This window comes from Linepithema humile, chromosome 4, assembly GCF_040581485.1.
Source record: "Linepithema humile isolate Giens D197 chromosome 4, Lhum_UNIL_v1.0, whole genome shotgun sequence".
Lineage (NCBI taxonomy): Eukaryota > Metazoa > Arthropoda > Insecta > Hymenoptera > Formicidae > Linepithema > Linepithema humile.
In genome coordinates, this window is record NC_090131.1 from 4706310 (window position 1) to 4722916 (window position 16607).

Sequence of the window (16607 nt, forward strand, 5' to 3'; positions counted from 1 at the left end):
TACCTACTCTGTGTCCGCAATAGAAGGCGCCTAGCATGAAAATAAATTTAACCGTCTATTAGTCTCTTAAAATTTCGCTCTCTAAAGTGCAACACAATGATCAGTGCGATTTTAGACATTCACAAGAAAATGTAACACCATCCCAGGTATATAAATATACAAATCATCATTCATCAATAGTCACACAGTGATACGACACGGCTCGCTTGTCGTTAAACAACATGAAAGAATTCCCGAAAGACTCGGCCATTTTTACAGTTCGAGGCGCATAGGTATTTATAACAAGCAACCAAAAAACACCGACATCCAAGATGAGCTTGAGCTTGATCAGTTTAGACGCTTTTTAACGAAGCTTACCATAGGTGGAGTATGAGCGATGTTCACTTGCCCGCTGACAGTCGTGTATTGAGCACCACCTATGTGGCCGGTTCCGTATGGTCGAGCTCCTACAAATCATACCGCGCATTCTGAGCATTCTATAGCTCTATTTACAATTATCGATCGCCCCGATCGAGTCCTCGATCTGTTTAGATTTTCCATTGAAAGCTAAAGGAGAGCTCGGTATACTTAATTATCTAATCTGATTGCAAGCGACATTTGTACGAATGCTCAAAGCTAGACAAACGTGTATTTACATAGTGAAAAGTGTATTTATGTACAGGAACATATATCAGCTAAGATCCGAGGATTCAATCGTGCAAAAAATCGCTAATTCGCGTTTCTTACTCTAAAAATATAATTAACTAAAAAAACAAAAGGCAGTATTAAAATCTGTAATATTTAAAACTATAGTGGAATAATTTAGCTCGTAAAAAAACACGTTCTTAAAAGCTGCCATGTACATCGAAGTTTGCGTAAATAAAAATTTTTAGAAAAGATATTCTATATATAATATTTTTACATTATATAATCATTATAGATTTTTAGAATCCGAGAGTTAATCAATACAACAAGATACTAATCTTGATCGAATTATCTAAAAATAAAACAAGATCTATTTCGAGACGCTTACCGTCTCCTCCGGCCCTCATGACAGCTGGTATTGCGACGGAGACTGCTTCTACGTTTCCTTTACCGACATTGCTGGTTTCGTGCTGCATAATAGTAGCCCTGTTGAGAAAATAAGACATGCGTAAGGCGTTGAACAAAATCACCCGTTCGAGTAAACCGATTAATCTCGCGGAGTAATACTCGTTAGAATTAGCTCGAATGCGCTTGTTTGCGTGACGTCTTAAGAACTCCTCCATGATGATGATATCGAATTGACGCGAAATATTCTCGGCGCATGAATCGCGCACTGAATCGGTCGCTTCACGACAAGCCTGACCCGTCGAGAACTGATAATTGTTCTAATACCTTCTTAATGGCGATTATTACTTAAGCCCACACCTAGCGCGAAGTGTTCACAAAGGAGCGCATTGAGCGCGTGACAGTGTGAGACTTACTTGAGAGGCGACACGCTGTCCTCCACCATAGTGGACCCCTCGTCACCCTCGATGCCGAAATGATCCTTTGCTTTCTGTTTTTTCAGAATAATGTCAATGTAGCCGGCGATCAACTGAAGTATCTGTTCCGCTTCGGTCGTCTGCACGCTGTAATATTGGTCGGAGTAGTCGCCAAAGTCAAGAGTGAAGGTGTTCGGCGAGGCGCCCCAACGCCGCACGGTCGTCAACGGCCACGTCTTCAGGATCTCCTTCGTCTTCTCGTCGAGCCGTAGGACCGAGTCCTTCGTCACGCCGAGCAGACGCGGCACCAGCTTGTTCTTGCCCTTCATCTTCTCTTTCACCAAGAAGAACGTGACGCCGTATGTGTTCAGCGATCTGGCGGTCTTCGTGTACAAAACTTTGGCCTCCAACTCCGAGAGCCCGATGTGCTTCTTATGCTCCGCGAAGACCTTCTTTTCAATTCCTTTCACTTTCACGTACGATTGCGGCAGAAATTCCTTGAGACTGCGAAAAGAATGTGATATAGAAAGTGTTGATTGATAAGATTTAAAAAATTACTGATCGTGCAACTCACTCCAGGAAACCAGGTTTGTGCTTCTCCTCCTTGTGATCGCCAAACTGGATTTGGCACTGGATGCCGGCGAAAACGCAAGCTTTTTCCTGCGTGATTGGATGCGTGCCGTCTAGAATTGCATCTCGCGCTTGCACGTATAACAGCGACAATTGTACGGGATCGCGGCTGTCGATGTTTTGATCCGAGAAGAAAAATTTCCTCCTCAGCAAAACGGTCTCGGCTTCGTCTATGCCTTGTTCGCGCAGAGTTTTGCTTGGATCTATCCAATTTACTGCACAAAAAAAATATAAAATACTTTTAACATTTCCGTTTACATTTATACTATTATTGATTTATTATTATGATTTAAACAGCGATTAAATTTTGAGTAGTTTAAACATCGCGCGAACTCAATATTACCTTCGTCGTCGGTTTTCAATTTCTTTCTCAATTGTTCCATCTTTGCGTCCCTCTCGCCCTTCTCCTCCTTCTTCCGCTTCAACGTAAGAGTGCCGAAATTTCCGGATTTTGGATTCTCGTTCTCCTCGTCCATCAGTTCGCGCACCAAGGAATACTCATCGTGATTCGTGATGCCGATTTTAGTACATATCACTACCATGAGATTCGCCACGGGCTGACTGTCGTCTACTAGCATGGTCTTCAGCGTTCCATCCAGCATGCGGACTCGAAGCGTACGGAATTTACGACGGTACTCAAGTAGATCTCCGTTTCTCAGAATGTAATAGTCGAGATTTCGCCCAGGCTCCAACCAGACACCCTTCTTCACGTCCTCATCAGCGAGAAACAGACCGTAATCCTTCGCTGTACGAGCAACAGAAAGGTAAACATATTGCATTTTTGTAATTTAACGCAATACACATAATATAATTTATTACGCATTTTACATGTAAAACTATCATGTATTTAACATTTGTAAAATATATAAACCTTTTTGATCAATTAAATTCCTATTATTTCCATCAAAGTAAATTAGATCTGGACAAAATTTCAGATATCCTTTTGTTGCACGAGATGACAAATGAGATATTTCCGGGACATTTAATATTGTTCCGTCATAATATTATCCGTGATATTTAATAAAAAAAAAATTTGATAGCATTTCTCTCAGCAAAGGATGTTAAATATATGTATTTTGGCAGAGTGTAGTTGACGAAATTGTTAACAGAGTATTTCGACAATATAAATGCGCGTGTATCGATTACGTTTGATAAATAAAATATCTTACGTTGACCCATATTACTGGCTTCGACGAGTTTTTCCCTGATAATGCGACAGGCGTCGTACACCGACGTGCTGGGATCGAACTGCATCATCTTCGTGGCATTCTTCTCCGGTATGGAGATGCGCAAGGATAGCGTGGCCATCGCGATAACCTGAGGTGATCTTCTGCGCGCGAGGAAGCCTCCAGAATCACTCGACTGAAAGAGACGGTGAAAAATAAAAATCAAATTGCGACATCGATCGAAACGAAGTGATCGTCCGTATCGGTTTATCCGCAGACATTAATTGCTCCGCGATGCTTCGTCAGCCGGCGATCGACAAAAACTTTTCGCATATAATTTTCGAGGACACGGCGCGTCCCTTCAATCGCACGCGGCAACTTCGTAAAATTATCAGATAATCTCCAGTATTACGTAGACGGTAATCTGAAGGATTATGCGCGAGCACGTAATTTCTACTTCGCGACGAAATTGAACGCAACAAGTTGAAAGGACCGATTGTTACGTCCGCGATGCAATCCGGCAGATTTGTTGGCACATTTACAATCACGCGTGCCGCTAAATGTAATCATATCAGTTATTTATATAATTAATTCTCAATGCAACAGAATCGCCATTATTTGCGCCAACGCAACTTGAAAAGTAATTAACAAAATGTGCTGCTTTGCGCAATCTTGCGCGGCATTATACCGTGACATATCTGAAAAATAGCGCCGAGGGCGAAGGTACGTTTTGTCGCTGTTTGCGAGAATGTCGAGGTGAAACGACGGCGGATTAAAAATGCCGCGCGCTGAAAGAGGAAGCTGCCGTGGGACTTCTGTCTATATATCGATCTCCCATGCTACACTACATTTGCCATAGAATTTGTCACAGGATGCAGTGCCACATCCTCCACGGGCGTAGGGACAAAGCGGCGGTGAGGCATTCTGCCGCCGCGATTCGTAAAAAAGCCGGATAATTAAATATTTACAATCGATAATTAAAATAAATATCCTGGCGTAACGCGCAGCCGCGGCGATTCGTCAGACGGCAAATGTGCGGGACGTTCGCGAGCAATATCAAGATATATAATTTCGAATGAATAGCTTCTTTCGTAGGAGGAAAACTGTTTGTCATAATTACATTTGATTGCCTCAATTAAGATTACCTCGTGGAGATATCTCGCCGGGAAGATCGCGGAAAAAGAGACCAAGGACATAATTCCGGGCATGAATAGAGATTAAATATGTCACGGCATTAAGGTGAAATAAAGTGTCATTACGGACCTCGGATATAAGATGCACCAGCGTGACGCGAAACAGCCCGAGTAAGTGGCAATTCAGATACTTCATCGGCGAGAAAAAGGATCGCCAGTGGACGAAACGCGCGTGTCCTCCTCGCGACAATACGCGCGTCATTAGAATAAATAGCCAATTTCGTCGTATTCATCGTGAGCCGATTACATTCGTCGGGTTCATTCACTCGTTTTTCCACGTGTTCCCCTCGCGAAGGGGGGAAGGGGGGGAGGGAGAACGACCAGGTATGAGGAATGGTAATGGCGCATAAATTCGTCGCAAGTGTACCCTACGCCAATGTGGGTTTCCACCCTTAGAGGTTGCCAAGCAACGCCGGTCTCTGACTGTGTCAAACTCCGAGCGTAACCCCCTGCCACACCGCCTGACTGTCCTTTCTTACGAGCTCTCCCTCTCGTTCCCTCGTCCCTCTTGGTTTTATCCCCCTCTTCCCCCTCCTGGTTTTCTCCCGCCGACAATTTTCACCCAATTAATGTATGGTTTTGATTTCATCGCGCGGGTCGAATTTCTGATCCTCGACTGAATGCTGAATGCGAATGTATCAGCTACAATAAGGCCTGTTAAGAAAATTGCGGAAAACGTCGCGATTCTCAATTATTAAGCGTGCGAAATACTTCATTGAAAAAGTTTAGCGTCATAAAAAAAAACTTGATAATGTAATAGCAAACATTTTTTAAAGAGTTGACCAAATAATCGCAGTTAAACAGATTAAAAATGTTTTGTCGACAATTTAAATTTTCTAGAATGTTGATAATAGATTTTCAATTATTTAGAACTTGCTGTAATATGCAGTAATGTATAAATATTTAATCTTCTCCGAAAGAGTGCAATTCAACGACGCAAATATAATAACAGAAAGCGATCGCGGCGCGATAAAACGGAACACGCATAAATAACGGAAGGATAATGTAAAACTTTATTCATACCATTATCGAGATCGATTGCTATGCTCATGCATCTGGTTAGACGCGCATTTTTATCCTTCCTCAAAGGTACGAACTGACACTTTTTGCCACGAGCATCATGCGCGAAATTGTTAGAGCTTTTTTCTCAAAAAAGAAAAAAAAAGCGGAAACAAAGTGAATATCGAAATGGCAGAATGTGGAGAAAAAAAAAATCACGCAACGGCTCCAGGCAATCGCTCGCAGAGCCAGCGGCATTTTACTGTGCGAAATTGAAACCACCGCCGGCTACAAAGTTACTTCGTTCGATTCGCAATACGTCACCTTCCTACACGCACGAACTCGATTCAGAGGGAATGACCTCATTACATACAACTGGATCATCAACTTCATACATACTGCCAGTGGTACGTAGCCACTTCTCGACAATGCTGGCATTGATATTGCTGGAAATTGAATATTCTTACGTTCCGCAACATTCGTCGTGAAACGGCTGGCGATAAAGTGGCGAACTCTTTGTTTCGAGCATATGCTGAGCTCAAATTAACAATTGTGGACTGTCAGTGAAAGATGCTAGTAAAATATTAAACTTTTAATCTTTAACACCGCACGATTCACAATTGCATTGCGAACGGACAATAAATAACAGTTTGTATCTCAAGCATATATTGAATTTTGCGTTTTTAATTGCGTACAAGTTGACAATTAAAAACAATAAAAGATGCGAGCGAAAATACAATTTTATTGATTACGGAGAAAAACGCGTGACAGAAACGATGCAACAGTTGCATTCCAAACTAAAAATAAATGATAGTCTATATTCTGCGCGCTGAATTTAAGTTTTATTAACGTAACAAGCTCACAATTGAAAACAATTAAAGATGGAAGCAGAAATGAAGATTTCCATTCATCGTAGTTAATAATGCACGACTGAGATAAAATAGTATGTCACAACTGTATTCTAAATTAAAAATAAATAATGAAGAATAAATTATTTCACGGGATTGAAACACTCGTGTATAAGAAGCGAGAAGAACGTTTCTGCGTCTCTAATGAAGAACACGCGATGAAAGGGAGGAAGAAACAAACCGACTGGAGTTACAAAAGGAAAATTTGTTTACGTAACATAATAAAATCGCTCCTTTATATCTTGCAGTGCCTTCTTTTTGGCGCAGCGCTCGCTACTTCTTTCAACGTACTAAAACACAAATAGGTCTTTCACCTCGATCGAACTCCGATACCCCTTTGATGTATTAAAATAAATTCCCGGCCATTATCCTCCTTTATACCCATCGCTGTACCATCCATCGTAAAATTTTCCGCGGACCTTTTACTTCCAACACGGTTGATTGTCGAATACGGAACGCACTATTATTAACGCGATGAGTGCGCTATTTAACGTCAATTCGGATGTACGAGATGCGGGAGCGAATGAGAGAGTGAGTGAGAGAGAGAGAGAGAGAGAGAGAAAGAGAGAGAGAGAGAGAGAGAGAGAGAGAGAGAGAGAGAGAGAGAGAGAGAGAGAGAGAGAGAGAGAGAGAGAGAGAGAGAGAGAGAGAGAGAGAGAGAGGAGGAAGAGGAAGGAGTGAGCCAGCAGCATGATTCGCGTTAATCAAAAGCGCCGTTTCTAAAATTAGACGTCACGCATAGTATCCGCCGCGATGACACTTGATACGAACTAATTGAGAACTGCGCGGCGGGGAATATGAGCGGGGCGGGTGGGTGGGTGGGTGGAGAGTTAACGAAGACGCGATTATGCGGCCGCGCTCTACAAAATCGGCTAATCCCGCCGGCCTCGAGATCCTCTCGCTAATGGATCGTGCCGTGCATATACGTGCCAATATGGGCCGAGAGGCCTCCGTCGATTATCATGGAAACGGCGAATCCATAGTGGAAACGTGTTAATCTGTCGCCGTCCGGGGCGTCCTGTCATTTATCATCGCGGCGCAGCGCCGGGCGATTGAATAGTTCGGACGTTATTTACACCGCGCGCGAAATCCCGCGGTAATTCGCAAAAATCTCGCTCACGGCGATTCCGCGGCGTTTCGGGAAAATTGAATGGCCGGATGCGACGCTCATTAGAAGCGAGCTCGCAATGCAGCAATCCATTATTCGATCGATAATAATTACCGACGATAATAATTTTTGTGCGAATTCTCCGAATCGTTTGCACAAACGTCGAGGACGAGTCAACCGTGCTTCAACTGATTCCTCCGCTATTTTCTGGACAGAGAAAGAGGAGAGTTTCGCTTAAAACTTTAGTTAACTTCTCGAGTGATGTTTACCGAGGACGACTTTGCGTGATAACTGTGTTAGACAACTCAGACGTGCTGTTACAACATATCTGTAATCAGCGTTTTTGCTCGGAAGATGATAGAAACGCGTGTGTATGTGCGAGTGTGTGTGTGCGTTAACAAGGCCACACACGTACCGCTGTTCCTGACGCGCCTTATGCATATATTCACCGCAAATTACATTTCCTATGCATTAGAATATACTTCACAGTCACTACGCAAGATTAACAACGGAATATCTTGCAACTTCGTTTTGAATGTTCATTAATTAATGAACTGCACAAGAGTCGTGCAAAATTTAATTAATTAATAATCAAATCGATGATTACGCTAGATACAACTGATCAAATTATTAATTATTATGATTATAATGTAATCAGAGTAATCACGATGAATAAATAATAGAAACAATTAAGCATCAACTAATGATAATTAAGTTATCAATTATTCATTAAACAGCAATTATGCCTTTCACTTCGCTTGACTCGATAAATTAACGCATGCTAACATATTATTTTAATGGAAAGACTCTAATAAAGATGGCATATTTCATTTGATAATTGCCGATGAATAATTACAGATCGCGAGTGCAGTTACTAATCAATAATTGATGTCAAAAAATAATTATTTGATGTAAAACTACATACTTTAATCACGATTGTTTGATCCATCGCCAAAATATTCGCAAAAATAATTAATTCTTCTCCAAGCACATCCTGTCAATTGTAGACAAAATCTGCGTAATAAAATTAACACGGGTCGAGTAATGCCTGCGTCGGTGTGGACACAAAACACTTACTGCCATTTACTCTCGCCGCAGTATATGTAGTTACCATGCTCCATTCTCGGGAGTTATAGCGCCGTCGTCAGCTTTTTTAACTTCATCGCCGCCTCACGAAGTGGGTAGTAGTAGTCGATCGGTTCTCACACCCTTTAACTCTCCCCCCCCCCCTTTTCCCAACGCTTTACCTGTCTCACTCTCTCTCTTTCTGGTCCCGTGTCGTTGCCACCCTTTGCGGATGTCATCACATTTTTCCGCGCGTCACTACACCCCCGCCAAACATATAAAACGCTCGCGTAACCCTTTAAGGGTCATCCGAATAGCCAATTAATCCTTATGATCCGATTATTGGCGCACGAGAGCATTCGAGCTGTTATTTGAATATCGATTTTCGCAAAGAATTATTTTTTATGGCATTATTATCATTATGCCATAGAATGCACCGCTACGTCGGAATTAAAGTCGATAAAATGTGAATATTTAAATAACAATTTTAATTTATAATATCATGCTGTTGTAATTAGCTCTCTACTCGTTTCTATCATTTCTTACCACTTTAAGAAGATAATAAGAAAATGAATCTATTTAACTATTAATTAATATCATTCGGTTGTAGTGCAAAAAGATCTAAATCTAACACATACAGCATTTGCGACATATAACGAAATAAAATACAAATACATTCACCGACGTTCGCCGGCATCGATTGAATAACCATTTGTAAATAAATCTCCACCCACACAGCGAAACTTTATAAACTCCGTCATAAAAGTGAAAAATATGCTATTGATCATCTAAATTAAATGAATATTTCATCAAAGGAAAATCAAATTCATTCATTAAATAAAGCCATACAGCCTCCCGCACTATCGTCACATATTAAATAACTTTATGGAGCGAAAGTTTTTCAATTCACAAAGCTTACACTGATTCCAAACTTTACTTTAATCTATGAAACATCACCGGAACAACACTTATCTCGCGAGAAACAATCAGAACCTCATTTACAAACCTCATTTTACAAACTGGAACAAATCAAAACGAAATCAAGTTCATTACATAAAGCCATACAGCTTCTCGCGGTAATTCTATTAAACAACTTTGCGGAGAAGAAAAGCTTTTCAACACACAGAGTTTATATTCATTCTAAGTTCTAACATTCTATTCTAATCTAATAAAACATCACCAGAATAACATTTATCTCGCGAAAAACAATCGGAGCCTCATGATTGAAAACTACGTCAAATATCGCATCACTATTTTCAAATAAACATTTTACAATTTTAAACTCCAAGACTCGAATTATTTTTCACCGTTAAAAACGTATACAATTACAATGAGGCGCAATGTTTTTCGAACTGCTTGAAACAGACAAATGCCACGTGGCGGATTAACGACGTTGATGATAGAGTACGATGATTATTAAAAAAAAAAAAAAGTAGTGGATGATATTTACCTCGGCGACGCATTGTATTGGCTTGGCTTTTAGCGACCTATAGCAGCGACTACATCTATATATCTAATTTTGGCTACTGGGGGACTCCTATAATACCCAGGATCGTGGAATGTTGGGCGCCGATTGGCGCCGTTTCCGGTGCAAGCTTCTCGTGTAAAGGTAATTTACTATCCCTACGAAACTGCAGCATGGGTTCAGCTCCATTCCTACTGTATTTACTCGCGATCACGACCGATTTATGACAGCGACGAGCTTTAGTGCCCTCGTAAATCCCGCTAATTACATCGATATTCCATTAATCGACCATTCAGCGACCCTCAGTAAACGAGATTATTCATTGACTCCGCGGACTTCGCTTGACGAAACAAGAGAGATTAGTGGTATAAGTATTAATAACAATAACAGATAACAGAAATCTATCGAAATTTCAAATAATTCTTAAGTGTACTTCTTAAAATTAATGTAAAAAAAATAAAAAATTTAAACCCGAGGAATTAAATTCGCACTTCGTGAGAGCAGAAAAGCCAGTAGCCTTTCTAGCTGTTTCTAAAAATAAATCACTACAATAATCGCGGGCCGAATAATCAAAGGAAGGGAAGATATATTGGATCGCGTTCTTTTTCTGCACTTCCCGATTAACCCTATTTGTCCTCGCGTGAGCTTCGCACAGACGTTACTGAATCGCTTCGATTGCGAGGATCGATGGCATCGAGCGAGTCTCGCGCAACGTCCCCGACCGCGTGTAACGCGCCGCGATTCCGCACGCCACCCTTCGGTGAGACCGCGAGCGCGATGAAGCCGGGATAACGAGATTTGCAATCCTCTCGGGTAAAATCCCGTGGGAATCCCAAGAGAGGTGCGCGACGACGAGCTCGACCGAGCACGACGGACGAGTCGCTTCGATCGCCGGTTAGAAACTGAATGTGGCGCGGTTCGAGCCAAGGCTCGAAATGTAGCCGAGAGGGTCGGGTCGGAGAGCCACCCCTTGCTCCGTCTCTCACTCTCTCTCTTTCTCCCGAATGCAGGATCTCGGGGCGGGGGACAGGGCGACGGACGGGCATGCGGGATGGGAAGGGGCATCGCTAGGACGATTCTCTGGGATCCACATCGGGCATGTTCGAAGGCTTCTGCGCACTAGTGCCCCAGTAACACACCCCCGTGCACCGAATATAGAAAGCTCGATAGATGCGCGAGCGCAAACAAATCGCGTCATCCCTCGGCGTTATCTTGATTTTTCACAATTTTCTCGATCGATGAATTCTCCCTTACAAGTTCTAGCCAAACTTTTGGCAAAAAATATTTGTTATACAATATATTTCGTAATATTGCACAACAGTCGTGTAATATATATATTAAAATATTGGTAAATATTGTCAATTAAAATTAGTTTTATTTCATTTCAAAATTTCAATCAATCGCGGCAAGAAATTCTGCAAATTTCTTGCAATTTTTTGTCACATTTTTCTTAATCAGCAATTTTTCTCTCATTCTTCCGTCAATAAAGAAACGTATGCGATTTTTAAGCGACTTCTTAATCGAGCGGTCCGGTCAACGCTGATTCGACAATTCGCGCGAGGATCAAAGCCAACGCTAACAGGAAACCAGCGTTATTGTCGAGCCACAAGAAATAGTCTGCTAGGATTTCAAATAAACGTACGTTCGTGTGCCTGGTTGAGTCGTTTTAACGTCTGGACGCTTGTGACCGGGCAGTGACAGATGCGGAAATCATCGATTCTTCCACCACATCGGAAAAGAATTAAAATAAGATGTGCCTTTGCCGCGCCAGTTTTCGATGAAACAAGAGGAGATAAAAGACCTACATATGAGAACCTGTATCCGCAACTAATTTCCGCTGAGTTTATACAGAGATTGTTTGTTCCGCGATATTGGAAACGGAAATGGAGAAATTATTTCTTGCAGTCAATTGATTATATCGAAAAGAAGGAAATTAATTATTATCGAATCGCTAATCGAAAAACTATTCTACATAAATTCATGTTTCTGCTTTTATACGCGAATGTCACAAACAAATATGTCGTACAAACAAATATAAAATCGTATCTAGTAGATTTGCTACACTTTTAGCACGTCATTGGTGTGTCGCCAATAAACCCAGTTACCATGTAACTCTATTGGAAAATGATTAATAATACTCGAATTGAACGTGTAAACGAGAGATTGTACAGTTGAAAACTGTGCTGTCAATAACGCAGGTTCTATCGGTAAAATGTCAAACTCGAAATCTATATCATATGCTCGTAATACATTATGAACCTTTTATATTTGTTCAAACAATTCCTCAAAAAGCTCTCACTCCGTTTAATTCAGCAATCAGTATCGTCCAAATATACGCTACGCCCACCTTTGCGAGTACCTTTCTCTTATAGTATATCTACGTTGTTTAGACGCTTATTTTGTGTAATTTTATATCCCCTCGTGCAAATAAATCATAATAAATACCATTCAATAAGAAACGCCCAGGCAATTTTAATTCCTATCGTAAAATTGAGCACTACTTTGTGGATTCCGAAACAGGGAATCTTGTTCTGCTATTTAAAACAATTGAACAGGGGTGAACGACCGAGTTTTATGAAAAGAAGCCAATGCGTAAACGCCTGATTGGCATCATTACTGGAGGCTGCCACCCTCGATATTGGACAATTTCGGGACCCCGGAAAGTCGACCCTCACATTATACTATCTGATTCCGAGAACGTAGGGGGTTGTTACTACGACTTTCTCTCTTAATAATTGAGTGTACTATCTCGATTGTTCTACGGCACTCAATTCCACACCCGCAACCTTGTTCGTTTGCCCGTTAAATTTGAAGCCGGAAAAGGCCACCATATGATTTCCAATTTCAGCATAAGATTCGATATAACGTTGAATTATGAAAGAAAAATAATAAAGTCTTAAGAAGTACAATTATTCTTATTATAAATTATTATTATAAGTAATTACTTGTACAATACATTGAAATCTTTGAATTTTTAAGATTGTTATATCGCCATTAAATTTTCCATTAATTATATTTTGCAGTTTATTTTAATTTACGTGATAAAACGAGGTAGTAAATTTTCCTTGCAATTCCTCTTCGAGGAATAAATATATTGAACAAAGCTGAGAGTGATTATGTCATATTGATAATAATTTATTTAATTAGATATTTATGAAACTATTGTATTCTACAGAAAGCAGCTACCATCGATAAAAATTTAGGATTTCTCATTCTTGCAGTGCAACCTCCGCGCTAAAAACTCGCGCAGCATAGCAGCAAAAAGATGTTATCCTACTTTGCTAATAATTGCTAAAGCTGCGGATAAAAAGTAGCCGAACTCTTGCATCATACAGCTAAACAGTTCTTACTCACCGCGCTAGCGTCATCGTGGTGTCACTCGATTGCGCTCGGCGGATTCCCTCTCGATCGGACGGATTCGTGGCGCTCGTCGTTCAGCGCGAGTTTCAAGTGTAGCGGCACAGAAGGGACAGACTTCTACATCTACGAAGAGATTACGAAGTCGGGGACGATCTTCTCTAATTGTACGCCGCTGGATATCGTCTTCGGGATCGCGAATACTCGCCCCAATCACAACAACAGGAGCGGTAAACGGAGAGGAAATGTAAAAGGCACAGGGAAGGGACGGAACTTGATTCGTCGTTTGACCTCGAACGAGAGAAATGCAAAGAACTTTCGCGAAGACCCGAACGATCTGGATCTCGGTAAGGCAGTCTCGCGGTGAGATAATTGACTCGGAGGGAAAACTGAATAAGCTCGTTGGATACGTTCGTAGCGATTTAGCTTTAGCCTAGAGCGGAAAAAAACAACCGGGCGCGACAAGGAAATTTCGAAAAATCTCGTAAAAATGTCTGAAAAAGAGGACGATTTATTGTCACGATCTGGACGGCGATTTTAAGGCACGACGAAGTTCCGGAGCGCGACAACCGTGTGCGTTACATACACACCGATGCACCAGCCACGATGTTTTCCGATGACGTTCGCGAAATTAACGGAAGTGCAAGCGACGTAAAATCCGGCGCTTTTCAATATCAGCTCTATCTTGTCTTTACACGACGGCGAGAAAGCCGTTAGCGATAAATATTAAAAATCGCAAATAAAACTACACATGTTTCACGAAAGTTTTGCAAGAGGATATTTTCGCGAAAATCGCAAGACAACGAATAGTTGCAGGAAACTCGAACTCAAATCGGTCGAAAGTGAAAGTAAGTTTTATCCGAAATACCAGCAAAAAGCTGACCAGTACAATTCGCACGTTCGGAGGCCGGAACGGTCGCGGGATCTCTTTCACTGCGACGCGAAGTAGAAACGGTCGGTCACCGGTCAGACTCTATCCTCGCGAAACCAAGTAAACAGGAACGGAAAGAAAGAGAAATAAAACAGCTAACGGTAACGCGAAAGAGCAATTAAAATCGTTCGAAGGAAGGCAAGATTGAAGGGAAAGGAAGCTTGGCGCGGGATCGGCTGTGGGTGGAAAGCGAGTGGAAGTTTCGGAGTCTGGCGGCGATGCGAAGGATTGAAGGGATGGGAGAAGAGAGCGAGGGTAGAGAGCAAGGACGAGGATGTTACCCCGACGGCTGTCGCCAAAGAAGTGATGGGTCCGCGGCCTTGCGCGCGGTACCCGAACCGAGGGGAATCCCGACGAGATACCCGGCCAACATCGGGGCGCAGACGCGAGGGTTTATCGTTGGACGAGAAAGCCGGCGATTGGCGGCGACCGCGCGACGCTACCCCGCTTCCACCCGTTCCGCCAATTCGCGAGGGGGTGAGTCGTCCGTTCGCCGGTGCCCCCCTACTACGGGAAGATCGTGCGCGCGGGAGTGCAGCACGCGACCCCTCCGAAATTTCGAGTGTCGTATTGCGCTATAGGGCATCGCGCTGGCCCTTTTTCGCCCTTTCGCACGCGAAAGGGCGAGCAAGCGTGTTTGCGCCACGACTTTACGCCACCGCGCCAAGATTGAGCGGGTGTACAGCGGCGAATTTGGCAGTGGATTGCTGTAATCGAGATGACACCGTACGAATTTATGGCGCGATTAGGAGGATGCAGTTGTAATTGATCTAATAATGTCGCTGCGAAGATCCTGGATTTGTCACTATCTACTATCTTCACGTACCACTACATTAGTAATACCAAAACGTTACGATTCACCCGAGTGGATTAATTGTCACTGGCGAGTGGCCGAGAGGCTGGTTAATTTGCAAAATAACGATTCCTCATTACATCTTTACGTTGCGTATCTAATTTTTAGTTTATTGAGAAACTTGATCCAGAGATATGCGAAAAATCTATGAATGCAAGACTTGTTTTATGTAATTATCACATGTAAACAAACATTCTAATCGTATCAAGAACATGAAGCGAAAGTTTAGAGGATATACAAAGTAAAGGATCTAATAATCTCATTCTCTTATAAAGCGATGCATTATACATACAGCAGTTCCCTACTTTTTTTGGACTCTCTTTCTCTTATTTTCGCCTTTGAGCGCGGAGAAACTTAACTTTGAAGTCTCTATTAAAAAATGAATAAAGTAAAGATGTTACGCGTTACACGGGTTGTAGCGTATTCTCCACGGTGCGCGACGCCTTCGTTTTCGAACGTCTCGTGTGACACCCAAGAAAATTAAACAACAAAGTTTACACGTGTGCAAGCCAAATTTATTTACGTCACCCCCCCTGAGATATCTATCGCTTGAATTATAAAAATGAATTATGCGCTAAAAAGCATCGAAGAATATGGACGCGCGACGCTCACGGTAAACAGCAATATCATCGCAGGTAGCGTGTACAGTGAATGGCAAAAAATGATAATGCGAAGTCTAAGAAGAAAATTGCCATGTCAACCTATAGCTTTTCCTAGAACGTTGCGCGCTTTAGCGTTTCCCATTTTAGAAGTATCGCAAAAGATCCTACTACGAGCGTCAAGCTTTTTGCGTCAGATAATCGCGAAAATTTATGTCATTTTAATACTAAATTCCATTTTTAGTTTGACTATACTCTTTTTACAAAGCTCTTAGTTTTTATTCCCCGTAATTTTTTTCAATTTTTCGAAATTCTTTGCGTTTACATCTCGGATTGACCTATTTATGCTAATAATTTCAAAGCAGAGAAAAAAACATAAAATTACTTGTAATGAGAGTATTATTCCTTCCCTCCTCTTTTAATAAATAAAAAAAATATTTCGCTCTCCGGTTCATTCATGTTGCACAAAGTTTTGCAACATAATCGTAGCGAGTGTAATCCAACGCTCGCTTATCTAAGCATTTCTCCAACAGATATATCTCATTCAATAATCTTTTACGCAATAATGCAACAAAAATAAAGAATAAAAGAACTAAGCAATCAAGCGTGAAAAAAAGCGCGATGTAAGGTGGGATCCGATAATTTTCTTAGGCGCAACCTTAGGTGTTGGCTATACAAAAGATTCCAAACAGGCCCAGGCTTAGGAACGGGGAGACGCGAAGGGATGATAATGCGAGTCTGCAGGCGGGAGGTCTCCTGCGAGAGAGGATGGGGTGTGTCACTCAGGAGCACGACGTGTAAGAGAATGGTCACCGTACCGGGGGGTGAATTGAGATCTACAGGCAATTTATGCAGCGAGCGGCACTCTCGTCCGGAAGTCTCGGCGAG

General features: G+C 41.9%; 1 protein-coding gene across 5 annotated transcripts in view; it reads right to left on the bottom strand.

Annotated features, from left to right (window-relative positions):
• rhea (Talin_middle and talin-RS domain-containing protein rhea) overlaps positions 1-16607 on the bottom strand; it is a 42209-nt gene that overhangs the window by 13068 nt on the left and 12534 nt on the right. For 3 of the 5 annotated variants that reach the window (XM_012366463.2, XM_067353348.1, XM_067353346.1), the window contains 6 exons: positions 3245-3437; positions 2419-2820; positions 2020-2290; positions 1446-1949; positions 1013-1110; positions 358-446 (listed from right to left, as the gene is read on the bottom strand). In XM_012366463.2, coding sequence (XP_012221886.1) covers positions 358-446; positions 1013-1110; positions 1446-1949; positions 2020-2290; positions 2419-2820; positions 3245-3383 — 1503 coding nt within the window. In that variant the 5' untranslated portion in view covers positions 3384-3437. Of the gene's footprint in view, positions 1-357; positions 447-1012; positions 1111-1445; positions 1950-2019; positions 2291-2418; positions 2821-3244; positions 3438-8560; positions 8642-13333; positions 13463-16607 lie in introns of those variants that run through there. The other 2 variants (XM_067353347.1, XM_067353349.1) reach the window with 2 other exon arrangements.